General features: G+C 47.1%; 1 protein-coding gene across 2 annotated transcripts in view; it reads left to right on the top strand.

Annotated features, from left to right (window-relative positions):
* Positions 1-12280, top strand: part of LZTR1 (leucine zipper like post translational regulator 1) — a 268122-nt gene that overhangs the window by 69762 nt on the left and 186080 nt on the right. For both annotated transcript variants that reach the window (XM_065403185.1, XM_065403186.1), the window contains exon 7: positions 4533-4590. In XM_065403185.1, coding sequence (XP_065259257.1) covers positions 4533-4590 — 58 coding nt within the window. The remainder of the gene's footprint in view (positions 1-4532; positions 4591-12280) is intronic.

Here is a 12280-nt window from a genome sequence, read left to right as displayed (position 1 = left end):
CAACCTCTAGTGGTTGCCGTACCTCCCCAGTTTGCCCGCACTAGCAGAAGCCTGGGCTAATGTGCCTTCACAGACCGTTCCACGAGGAAGCGATTCTGTGATGAACTTATGGTTGAAGTTCTGGACAGGGCCAACAAGCAGGTCCAGTACCAAAGACAGAGGGACTTACGGCTAGAGGAAAGGCATGACAAGAGGCAATGGGAAAGGCTCATGCTGGCTACACAGCTTGAGGATAGATTTTCAGCGTGGAAGCAGGGACTTGCTTTTCAGTTCCTGGAAAAGGAACAGTAGCTAAGGGAGGCAGACAGAGCTCAGCAGGAAGAGCTGTTTGAGAGGCTAAAATCACTAATAGCCACAAGAGTAGAGGCTCCTGCTGCATCACCCATACCATGGCCCGAGTCCCCTGCACGGTATCCTGTGATGCAGTCCAGAAACAGCTTGGAACTGCCTCTCACGTGGTTGCCTCCACCCTCTTCCCCCCGGGCCAAGTGCGTGGTTATTGGGGAAAGGAGAATGGGGAGTCAAGGGACATGCAACGGTAAGGAGTTTCTGTCTTGTACATTGTTTCATTGTTTCCACTTGTTCATGCACTTATTTTTTTGTTTTTGTTTTTTCCTTTAAGGTTCTGTTTTACTGGTGCTTTGGTGTGGTAATGGCAGCTGGCCTGCCTGGCAATGGGTGAATGTTGTATTTTTCTAATATATGTTTATAAATAAAAAAATTTCTGTCATCAAGAAAGTTTATTGCTGTCACTGCATCACATCATACAATGTGTATTTAAAATAATAGGGGTAAACACATGATCAGGGATAATTAGGAATTAGTATACAAACCCAATTCCTCCATACAGTTATCTACATCAATCCATACTTCAATCAATTGAGGGATGTGATCATTCCCCTCTATTTGGCATTGGTGAGGCCTCATCTGGAGTACTGTCCAGTTTTGGGCCCCACACTACAAGAAGGATGTGGAAAAATTGGAAAGAGTCCATCGGAGGGCAACAAAAATGATTAGGGGGCTGGAGCACATGATTTATGAGGAGAGGCTGAGGGAACTGGGATTTAATCTGCAGAAGAGAAGAATGAGGAGGGATTTGATAGCTGCTTTCAGCTACCTGAAAGGGGGTTCCAAAGAGGATGGATCTAGACTGTTCTCAGTGGTAGCAGATGACAGAAGAAGGAGTAATGGTCTCAAGTTGCAGTGGGGGAGGTTTAGGTTGGATAATTAGGAAAAACTTTTTCACTAGGAGGGTGGTGAAGCACTGGAATGGGTTACCTAGGGAGGTGATGGAATCTCAATCCTTAGAGGATTTTAAGGTCAGGCTTGACAAAGCCCTGGCTGGGATGATTTAGTTGGGGATTGGTCCTGCTTTGAGCAAGGGATTGGACTAGATGACCTCCTGAGGTCCCTTCCAACCCTGATATTCTATGATTCTGTGATCACTTCCTTACACCAATCCATACTGTGAATCCCCCTTTCACCATTTCACAAGTGATTATGTCATGCATAAATACATTGCATGGCAATCAACCCCTTACACCTCCCCAAGCTCTGAACCCCCCTCCCCAAATCAATGAGCCCCATCCCTACCCCCCCACAGGAATATTCATAAAGGTACTATTTCCCCTCTGCCATTGGCCCATGCACCTCCATAAAGTGAGAGCACAAAGCATCCTGGACTTCTGTTGCCCAGGTGCATCCAGCTCTAGCTGCGGTGGGTGCACTTTCTGGCTGAGTGTAGCAATTCAGTGATCACTCGCTGTCATAAGTCCATTCAGGGGGAAATGACTCACCTATGCCTTCAACAAGCCACAGTGATGTGGCATCCAAATGGGTCTGTAAACGTCTCCGACGGGATTTCAGTCTGCCAAAAACAACCATTCTACACCCGCTAAGAGTGTAATTAAACTGTCTTTTGCCAGAATCTCTTAAATCTGGATACAGTTTCATAAGCCAAAGCAAAGGAGGGTATGCAGGGGCCCCCAGAATAACTGTGGGAACAGTAACTCCATTTATGACAATGTCATTTGGTGGGAATAGTGTCCCAGCCTGTCCATGAATGTAGACCTCCGATTGGCAAAAAAACCTGTCATCATGAACTTTCCCAGTGCAACCTACATTGACATTCATAAATCTGTGTTCCACGAGGGCTTGCATAACTATAGAGTATTACAGTTTATGGTTTATGTGCTCCTTGAGGAGAGCAAACTGTGAGTACACGAGTCCATCAGTGGCCCAGGTGCAGTTTGGAAACCCCATTCTCTCAAAGCCAGCAGTTACTTCAGGAATATCTTTTATGCCTGCCACCATGGGGTAAACCACATATCTGATTGCCTCAGAAACCTCTGCAACCACTTTACCCACAGTTGACTTTCCCACACCAAAACTGGTTGGCAACGGACCTGTAGCAGTCTGGGGTAGCCAACTTCCAGATAGTTATAGCAACCTGCTTCTGGACTGAGATGACTGCCGTCATGTGTGTATCTTTATGCTGGAGGATTGGGGCAAGCTGCTCACAAAGGTCCAGAAATGTAGCTTTCTTTGTGCAAAAAAAAAAAAAGACCTGCTGCTGCTCAGCCCAGGTCTGCATGACAATGTGATCCCAGTAGTCTGTGCATATAGCCCTGCTTCAGAAGTGCTGATTTACATAGGGGTTATCAGTGGCTGTAATTAGTGTCATGAGCAACATCATGCCATGTCTGCATCCTCCTTCTGCTGCTCCAACATAAGCTCTGTCTGGTGCCTCTGGTGGGTCAGAAAATACCATCGAAATGTCCTCCAGTGTCTCATGGAAGCGCTGCCCATTTCCTGACATAGGCATGAAAGTGCAAGCAAGAGAATTTCTTCAGAAGGTGCATCCTCCATGTTGCTGGCTCCGGCAGTTGGGAGCACACTGACACCTCATCAGGATGTGTTGACCAGCTGTTCAAACTTCCTGTAATGTGCAGGGTGGGCAGTCAAGTTTTCCCACAGTGCACCAAGGTCAAAGGCTAGAGCAGCCAGATTTTGGGAGGGCACTAGGAATCTTCTATGATTCTGTGATTTTAAGTCTGGGATATGGTTGGTTTGACTCGAGTCTGCATGCTGTAGTGTGGACCCCAGAACCCTAGGCTTGAGCTCAGGTTTGAAAATTCTTAACGTAGAGGTAACAATCAGTGTAGATGTTCAAGCCCTGGATTCTCCAACCCAGCGTCATCTGACTTGAATCCCATAATCCTGGGTTTACATTGCAGTGTAGACATAGCAGTTAAACCCCTATGGCTTGCCCATGTTAGCTCACTTGGGCTTGCCCAAGCTCCGGGTCCCCCCCAAAGAGGGAACGGCTCCAGCCCGAGCCCGAATGTCTACACAGGCCAGTCACAAATGTTTAACTGCAGTGTAGACATACCCTTAGGGACCCAACCAAAGGTACTATGCTTTTCCTTAGTGATTTGGTACAGCTCAGAATAAGCACAGATTTTTTTTCATTGCCACTAAGCCATTCAGCAGCCACTGTCTCTTCTAAGGAACTGAGGATTGGCAAAGTAAGTACCCTGTTGTTCTGATTTTTCTTAGTGAGAGCTTTAGCGGAGGAGTCAGAACCCTCGGGTTTTCCCTGTCTGAATCTCCAACCCTTATTTACCTTACTGATGAACTTATTATAACTTATATGAAAACCTGGAGTGAGGTACTGAGTCAGAGTCACTGGGAGATGAGTCAGGTAAAGGAGGAGGTGTCTCTGGAGGCTTTCTTAACTCTAATGGGAGCCTTTTTTCTGGGTGAGGTGGTGAGAAGAACAGATCATTTTGAGGAGTTACTCAATTCCTAGGTAGGAGACCTATTCCCAGGAGTCTCCAGGATGGCTGCAAGAAGATTGGCTGGGCAGAAGAACCAGGAATGAGGGCTCTCTAACAGCTTAATGTGACCATGTTATCAGCATCTCACTGAGGAACATGAGTCCCTAGGCAGACAAACATCAGGGAAGGGAACATTCCTGAGAGGCTGGGGCTTACTGGTATTGAGAGCAGCATAGTCAGATTTGGGCACGCCAATAGAGTGATGGGGTAGTGGGTTCTTCATCTAAAATGTCCTTTAGGTAGGGTTTGGCCACATCACTAATCCCTGTGGTCAGGGTCTGGAGTTGCCAGTGGGGGATGGAAAGGAAGGAGGGAGCAGAACAGTAAAAAGGAGGATTTCAGTTAAAATCTCACAGGTTAGCAGCCCAAATCCTCAAGCTCTGAGCAAAGCTGTTATGAAGTTGTTCATTGTAGCACAAAAGCAACAAGACTGGTGCTGTAATACTGTTCTGGGTTTACATGTGATGATCCTGAAAGGTGCTAAAATCTTGAGTCTATTAGTAGCTTTTGTGGCACTGGCTAAAGCAACAGTCTCTAGGCTAAGGAATTCCTGCTGCATTTGAGAACGGGGAATGCTTCTGAGGTTTAGACTGTTGTCACTGCTGACTGATGTCTTTGTTCATTACAACTTCACAAACTAAAAATAACCAACCTAAAGAAACTTCAATTTGATATTGTTTTCATATAATCTAGGTTAAATGATATGTGGACGATTGGCCTACAGGACAGAGAGCTAACATGCTGGGAAGAGGTAAGCTCTGAATCACAACAATACAGCACTTCCTCTTGGTGTTTTTACATAATTTTACGTTTTCTATTTCAGATTGCATTGTTGTTTCCTCAGAGTGTAATTTCATACATACTTAGCAGGAAACTGAATATTTCTTTGTTTCCGCTGTGTGCATATTTGATTTCAGCTTCAGTTTTTCCTTTCAGTTGGGAAAACCAAGTATGGTTTGAACCTTTGTGTACATCTAGGCTGATCATCTGCATGGCACAGATCAGAGAGTTTCACCAAGTGATTCCTGCATCCAACTTCTGGTTGAGCCTAGAGCAGATTTTCTCAAAGATATGCAGGAATCTCTTGGTGAAATTCTCTGGCCTGTGCTATGAGACACCCAGTCCTGTCCTAGTTTTAAAACTTCAGGTGATGAAGAATCCATGACATCTGTAGATATATTGTTCCAATGGTTAATTATCATTACTAGTAAAAATGTACGTCTTCTTTTTAGCCTGAATTTGTCTAGATTTAGCTTCCAGCTGTTGGATCTTGTTATGCTTTTGTCTGCTAGATTACAGCCCTTCTTTCCATGTGGATATTTATAGGCTGTGATCAAGTCACCTCTTAATCTTTTCTTGGATAAACTAAATTCACTGAGCTTCTGTAATATCTAACACTAAGGGTATGTCTACACTACGAAATTAGGTTGATTTTATAGAAGTCAATTTTTAGAAATCGATTTTATATAGTTGATTGCGTATGTCCACACTAAGCGCATTAAGTCGTCGGAGTGTGTCCTCACTACCATGGCTAGCATTGACTTATGGAGCGGTGCACTGTGGGTAGCTATCCCACAGTTCCCGCAGTCTCCGCTGCCCATTGGAATTCTGGGTTAAGCTCCCAATGCCTGATGGGACAAAAACATTGTCACGGGTGGTTTTGGGTACATGTCGTCAGTCGCCCCTCCCTCCGTGAAAGCAACAGCAGACAATCGTTTCGCGCCAGACACCAGGGCGATTAGAAGAGCACAGCAAGGCACTCTGCGCATCAGAAAAGCTTTGAAAACCAGTTTCATGACTGGCCAGGCTTCGGTGTGACAGTTGTGTGTGTTTCTCCTTGATGCAAACCCGCCCCCTTTGTTGATTTTAATTCCCTGTAAGCCAACCACCCTCCCCCCTTCGAAATAAAGTAACCATTGTTTTGAAACCATGCATTCTTTCTTTATTAATTAAAAAAAAATATGAGATAACGGACAAGGTAGCCCGGGTGGGGTGGGGGAGAAGGGAAGGACAAGGCCACATTGCTTATGTAGCCACACTAAAAATCAAACTGTTTGAATGACAGCCTTCTGTTGCTTGGGCCATCCTCTGGAGTGGAGTGGCTGGGTGCCCAGAGCCTCATCCCCACCGCGTTCTTGGGCGTATGGGTGAAGAGGCTATAGAACATGGGGCGGAGGGGAGGCGGTTATACAGTGGATGCAGTAGGGGTCTGTGCTTTTGTTGACTTTCCTGCAGCTCCAACAGACGCTTGATCATGTCCGTTTGCTCCCCCATTAGCCTCAGCATTGCGTCCTGCCTCTGCTCTTCGCACTCACTTAATTCTTTGCTGTCCTCTGCCACTGAATGCCTCCGTGCATTCAGCTGTGCCCTATCAGTGTGGGAGGACTGCATGAGCTCGGAAAACATGTCATCACTAGTGCGTTTTTTTCGCCTTCTAATCTGCGATAACCTTAGGGACAGAGATGATAGGGGGAGCATAGAAACATTCTACGCTCTACGATTCTGGGGGCTTTTCCTGTGTACCTGGCTAGTGCATCGGAGTTCAAAGTGCTCTCCAGCAATGGAGCACTCTGGGATAGCTCCCAGAGGCCAATACCGTCGATTTGCGTCCGCACTACCCCAAATTCGACCCAGCAAAGTCAATTTTTGCGCTACTCCCCTCGCCGGGGAGGAGTACAACAGTCGATTTTAAGAGCCCTTTAGGTCGACCTAACGCGGTTAAATTCGATCTGTAGTGTAGACCAGGCCTAAGGCAGTTTTCCAGACCTCTACTCATTCTTGTAGTATTTTCTGACTCCAGTTAAATTTGTCAGCCTCTAGTTTTTTTTTAAGTAAGAACTGGACAACAAATCCTTGGAATGCTGGGCAAGTTCAAGAGGATTAGTATTCAAGAGGTGTAAAGAGGATGGCCTAGGTAACTATAGGCCACTTAGCTTGACATTGATCCTGGGTCAAATAATGGAAAAGCTGATAGAAGATGCAGTCACTAAAGATTTAAAGGATGGCAGTGTAATTAATGCCAGTCCACATGGTTTGATGGAAATTAAATTGTGTCAAACAAACTTGCTTTTTTTATGAGATTACAAGTTTCATTGGCAAAGGCAGTTCTATTTACATATTTAGATTTCTGTAAGGGAAGTGACTTTGTACTACTCCATATTCTGATTTAAAAAAATAGCAATATACAAAATGAAGAAAGCACACTAGATGGGTTAAGTACTGGCTGACTGGTAGACCTCAGAAAGTAATTATAAATGGAGAATCACCATTCTGTGCTGGCATTTCTAGTGGAGTTCCCTAAGAATCTCTTCTTGGCCCAATGCTATTCAATATCTTTATCAATGACTGTAATGGTCCTCTCTTGGGGAGCATGGCCTAGTTGTCACGGCTGTAACTCCTGACTGCCAAGGGGGTTTGTGGGACTTCCTGAATGGCAAACAGGAGGGGGGATCAGTTGATCCCAATGACGCAGGTTTTCTGACATAAAGATTTTTAGCATCTGCTTCAGGGTTCAGTTGAAGTGTTCAACCAGGCCATCCAGTTGCAGGTGATAAACTGACACAGACTTTTTTCATCAAGCGGGACGTGAAGTTTGTATCTTGGTCGGTGAGAATCTCCTTGGGAACGCCTACTTGAGCAAAGACCTTCAGTAGTTCCATGGCAATAGTCTTTGCATTGGTGTTATGTAGTGGGATTGCATCAGGATAGCGAGTAGCATAATCGACTATCACCAATAGGTGTTTGTATCCGGCGGCACTTTTTTCCAGGGGGACGACAAGGTCTATACCAATGCATTTGAAGGGGACATTGATGACCGGGAGAGGGATGAGAGGGGCTTTCCCCCCACCTTTTGGCCCAACTAGCTGGCATTCAGGGCAGGAGTTGCAGAAGTTTTTAACTTCTTGATGTACGCCAAGTCAGAAGAAGTGGTCTAAGATCTGGGCCAAAGTTTTCTCCTGTCCAAGGTGGCCTGCAGAGGAGATGGCATGGGCCAGTCGCATGACTTCTCATCGATGTGACCGAGGGATGAGGAGTTGTGACCGAATTTTTCCCGTCCAATGGTCTTTGAGGGTATTGCGCAACCCGGTGGGGATCTACGACCTCACTTTTAACCACTGGAAGTTGTTCATATGCATGGCTCAAGGTCTCATCTTCCCTCTGGTCCTTCACGAAATCAGTCTCTTGGGTCAGTAAGTCCCCTTCCTAGAGTGGGGTTTGTAATGTCTCCTCATTAGGAGGATCTTCCGGCAGCACTTCCTCTAGGTCCCGCTCCTAATCTACTCCAGCCAGTGTCACAGGCCGGGGTTCCCTTCCTACTCTGGTTCCCTCGGGCGCTTCCTCCGGGTTCCCGGGAGCAGTTCTACATTCCCTCAATATGTCGGAGAAGTGTTCCCAATCCTGACCTAAGATAATGTGGTAGGCTAGGGTTGGGGCTAGCCCTACTATGAGGGGGGCTTAGTGTTGTCCCCTGTGGTGACCTCTACCCAGGGCACCCATAAATCCCCATAAATGCACTGCAGGGAGATGGTCTCCCTGGGGGCTTCAGGGTAGGGAACCACGTCATCCCGGACCAGAGTTTGCCCACACGCAGAGTTTAGGCCTAGACCTACTACCTCGGTCCCATTTATTTGTACAGGAACTGTTACCTTTGCTGGGGTGCGCTTCCAGGCACAGCTCTCTGCCATCCATACTTGCCCAGAGTTGCACTCCATATAGGGGCATTCCTGATAATGGTGTCCCTGATGCCCACAGGAGAAACAGGCCCCCATGTTTAGCCCCAGGACTGCTGGTTGGGAACTGGGTCTCTGGGGATGTCTTCCCCCAGATTCTTGGCCCCCTCACCCTTCCTGGCTTTTGGGTGGGGAAGTCCCTTGGGGACCCCAGGCTTTATGTTCGGGCTGAGGTTGGGGGGCCTGGGGTTTCTCCCAGGTTCCCAGCCCCAGGCTTGAGGGCTGGCTGGGCCCCTGATAGGCTGGGGCACTCTGTGTAGCTTCTGTCTTCCCTGGTTGGCTTCCCCCTTCTGTCGAGGGGTATCTCTGGCGTCAAGCAACGGCTCAGATGTGGGAGTTAGAGCTGTCTCAGCTGCCAGATAGTTTTCCATCGGTCACACAGCATAGGTAAGTGACTCTGGTTGATGTCTGAGCATCCAGTCCCTGCCCCCGTTTAGGAGGATTTGGTCAAACTTCTCCACCAGGATGAGTTTGGCCACCTCTACTCTAGGCCGCCCTTCTGGCTTTAGTCACCTCCAACATAGATCTCGCAGTTTCTGGGTGACAACCCGGGGTTGAGCCCCTGGAGGGTATCTCTCTCCGCGGAACCTCTGGCAGAAGGTCTCCTCAGTAATGTTGAGGTAGACCAAGATGGCCGCTCTGACCTGAGGGTAGTCTTGGGTGGTCTCTGCATCCAGTCCTTGGTTTACGGCCTGTGCTGGTCAGGGGGCCGTTGGGCAGCCATCGCCACCTGCTCAAATGTCATCAGAAAAGCCCCGGGGTCATCCTCAGGGCCCATCTTTGTGAGCTTCATGGGTACTGGTGGGGTTCCTGGGCTTGGTCCCAGGCCCCCCAATGGAGAAGTTCCGGGGGACCCTTCGGGCTTCATTAATGCCACAACTTGTTGAACTAACCTTTGCTGCTGTTCCTGTTTCTGGGCCCCTAAGTTCTGAACCAGTTGCTGTTGCTGGGCGGCCATTTGCTGCAGGAGCTGTTGCTGTTGCTCTGCCTGCTGGTTCTCAGTCATCCATTTCAACAACCGTTCTGACTCCATCTCTGATGGCCTACCAGCCCATGTTATTCTACATCAGGTGATTTGCCTAGGTCAGTCAGTCTCCCCTTCTCTCAGAGGTGGGGTGTTTCCCACATTCTCCACCAATTTGTAACGGACCTCTCTTGGGAAGCGTGGCTTAGTGGTCACGGCTGCCACTCCTGACTGCCAAGGGGGTTGTGGGGAGGGGAGCCTGAACCCTCCTACTCCACTGGGCTCCGACCCAGAGCCCTTTGGGCTACCAGTAGTCTGGCAATTAAGGCTGCTTAAGACTGTCCTCCCTGGGCTTCTTCCTCTCGTCCACCCCCTCAGGGTCAGCTTAGTCCAAGGCTTTCCTATGGTGGGGAAACCCAAACCACAATAAGTAAAGGGGGTTACCAAAGTCCAACATCCAGAGGATACTTCCCTTGCTGCTTGTCTTTGGGGTGGGTCCTCTCTTCCCTCAGGGAGGGCCCTTTTAGGCAGCTGTGTCAGACACTTAGGCTTCCCTCTGCTCTGCTCTGCAGGAGCTGTGGGCTGCAGGTCTGCTCACCTCCAGCTCTGCCACCCAATTAGCTAATTCCCTGCCTTTTAATTCCTCCAGCAGATGGAGCATTTGTTGCAGGTGTGTCGGGGCAAGGCTGGGTGAGCCCAAAATGATCCCTTAACCCCTTGTTACCCAGTGTGGGGTTTGTACATCCCATCACAATGTCCCAGAAGAAAATAAAAAAATGCTGGTAAAGTAGGATTGACAGGTCAGTTCTACTGAGTGATCTGGATTGCCTGGTTAATCTGGATTCACCTGAACAACATGTGTTTTTAATACAGCTAAATGCAAGGTCGTATATCTAGGAACCAATAATGAAGATCACTCTTATAGGAATTGGGGGGTGGGCCCATATTTTGGAAAGCAGTGACTCAGAAAATGAGTTAGTGGTCAGGTGGATAATTATCATGACCTCCCATTTTGATGAGGTACCTAAGAGAGCCAATCTGTATAAGCATTGGTTTATGCACTGAATGATAAGTCGTTGAATAGCCAGCTCAACTCGGTTTATGAAGTCAACTTGCCTTAACTAAAAATGTGTCAGTAGGCACACGGAAAGGCAAAACTTACCAAACTGGGGTTACCAAGCCTGTCCATTTGCTCTGGTCTGATTTGGTTTGCAATCTGTAGGTTTTTTTATACATTACTTATTTTTCTTATATTACAATTTACAACTAACTGTGTAACTTATTATCCAATCACTAGCAAAGAGGAACTTGTTGACTACATGGTTTAAACATTCTGTTGTGCATTATATTTCCATGAAAACAATGACCAATACAACTGAATATAAGCTGAAAACATGTTTTTTGCCAACTACTTCATTTTTCCCTTTTGCAGTTGGAACTTCTATTCACCTACAACACTTATCCCTTTCTTGTGGTTTTTAGCATAGTAGAAAAACAACTTAAAATAGGTTATGAGAGTATATTATGTTCTTTTACTTTAAAACAAATCAAACTAGTAAATTTCCGTTGTGTGTCTCTCTCTCTCTTAACGTTACTTGCAAGGCTTTATGGGAGTTCTTTAGTGTAGTTGTGATATATGCTTAAGCTTTAGGCCTTATGTGTCAACATGCAATATTTTGATGTATAAACAAGGGTATGTTGAATAGAAGAGTGTATTGACTAGAAGTAAGTGAGGTGTTATTACTATTACTATGATGGCATTACTGGATACTCTGTCCAGTTCTGGTATCCACGCTGTCAAAAGATAGTTAGTCCTTCCAAGCTTGTTAATAAAATATCTTGGAAGCTATGTTAAATCATGTTTTTCAGATTGTGACGCTGTCAGACCAGGTGCCAGCTCATGCCTAGGTCTCACTGACACTCACACATGCATAGCTGGAAACCAGTCTGGCTCCCCTGTGTGTTAGCATTGTTAAAATAGATACTAAGTTTATAAGACTGTGCTTAGTGTTTGGACTTTATGAAATGCTAGTGAGTTGCTGCCTGCGTTAATCTAATGTGACAGACCCAGACCAGTGAGGTACAGGAGTCTGGTAGAGGGCAAATATACTGGTCACTGGATGAGTAGTTTTCTGTTCCCTGAGTGACCAGAGCAGGGGCTGCACTAGAGTAATCAGGAACCTGCTAGAACCAGTTAAGGCAGGCAGGCTAATTAGGACACCTGGAGCCAATTAAGAAGAAGCTGCTAGAATCAATTAAGGCAGGCTAATCAGGGCACCTGGGCTTTAAAAAGGAATTCACTTCAGTTTGTGGTGCGAGTGTGAGGAGCGGTGAGCAAGAGGCGCAAGGAGCTGAGAGTGAGAGGGTGTGCTGCTGGAGGACTGAGGAGCACAAGTGTTATCAGACACCAGGAGGAAGGTCCTGTGGTGAGAATAAGGAAGGTGTTTGGAGGAGGCCATGTGGAAGTAGCCCAGGGAGTTGTAGCTGTCATGCAGCAGTTACAGGAGGCACTATAGACAGCTGCAGTCCACAGGGCCCTGGGCTGGAACCCGGAGTAGAGGGCGGGCCCGGGTTCTCCCCAAACCTCCCAATTGACCTGGACTGTGGGTTCTTCCAGAGGGGAAGGTCTCTGGGCTGTTCCCCAACCCACATGGTGAATCTCTGAGGCAAGAAAATCCACCCAATAAGCGGTAGGACCCACCAAGATAGAGGAGGAACTTTGTCACACTGGTGTCAAGGGTGGGATC

Source organism: Emys orbicularis, chromosome 4 (assembly GCF_028017835.1).
Source record: "Emys orbicularis isolate rEmyOrb1 chromosome 4, rEmyOrb1.hap1, whole genome shotgun sequence".
NCBI classification, from domain to species: Eukaryota; Metazoa; Chordata; order Testudines; family Emydidae; genus Emys; species Emys orbicularis.
The sequence above is the reverse complement of the archived record's forward strand: the minus strand, read 5'-3'. Positions and strand labels throughout refer to the sequence as shown.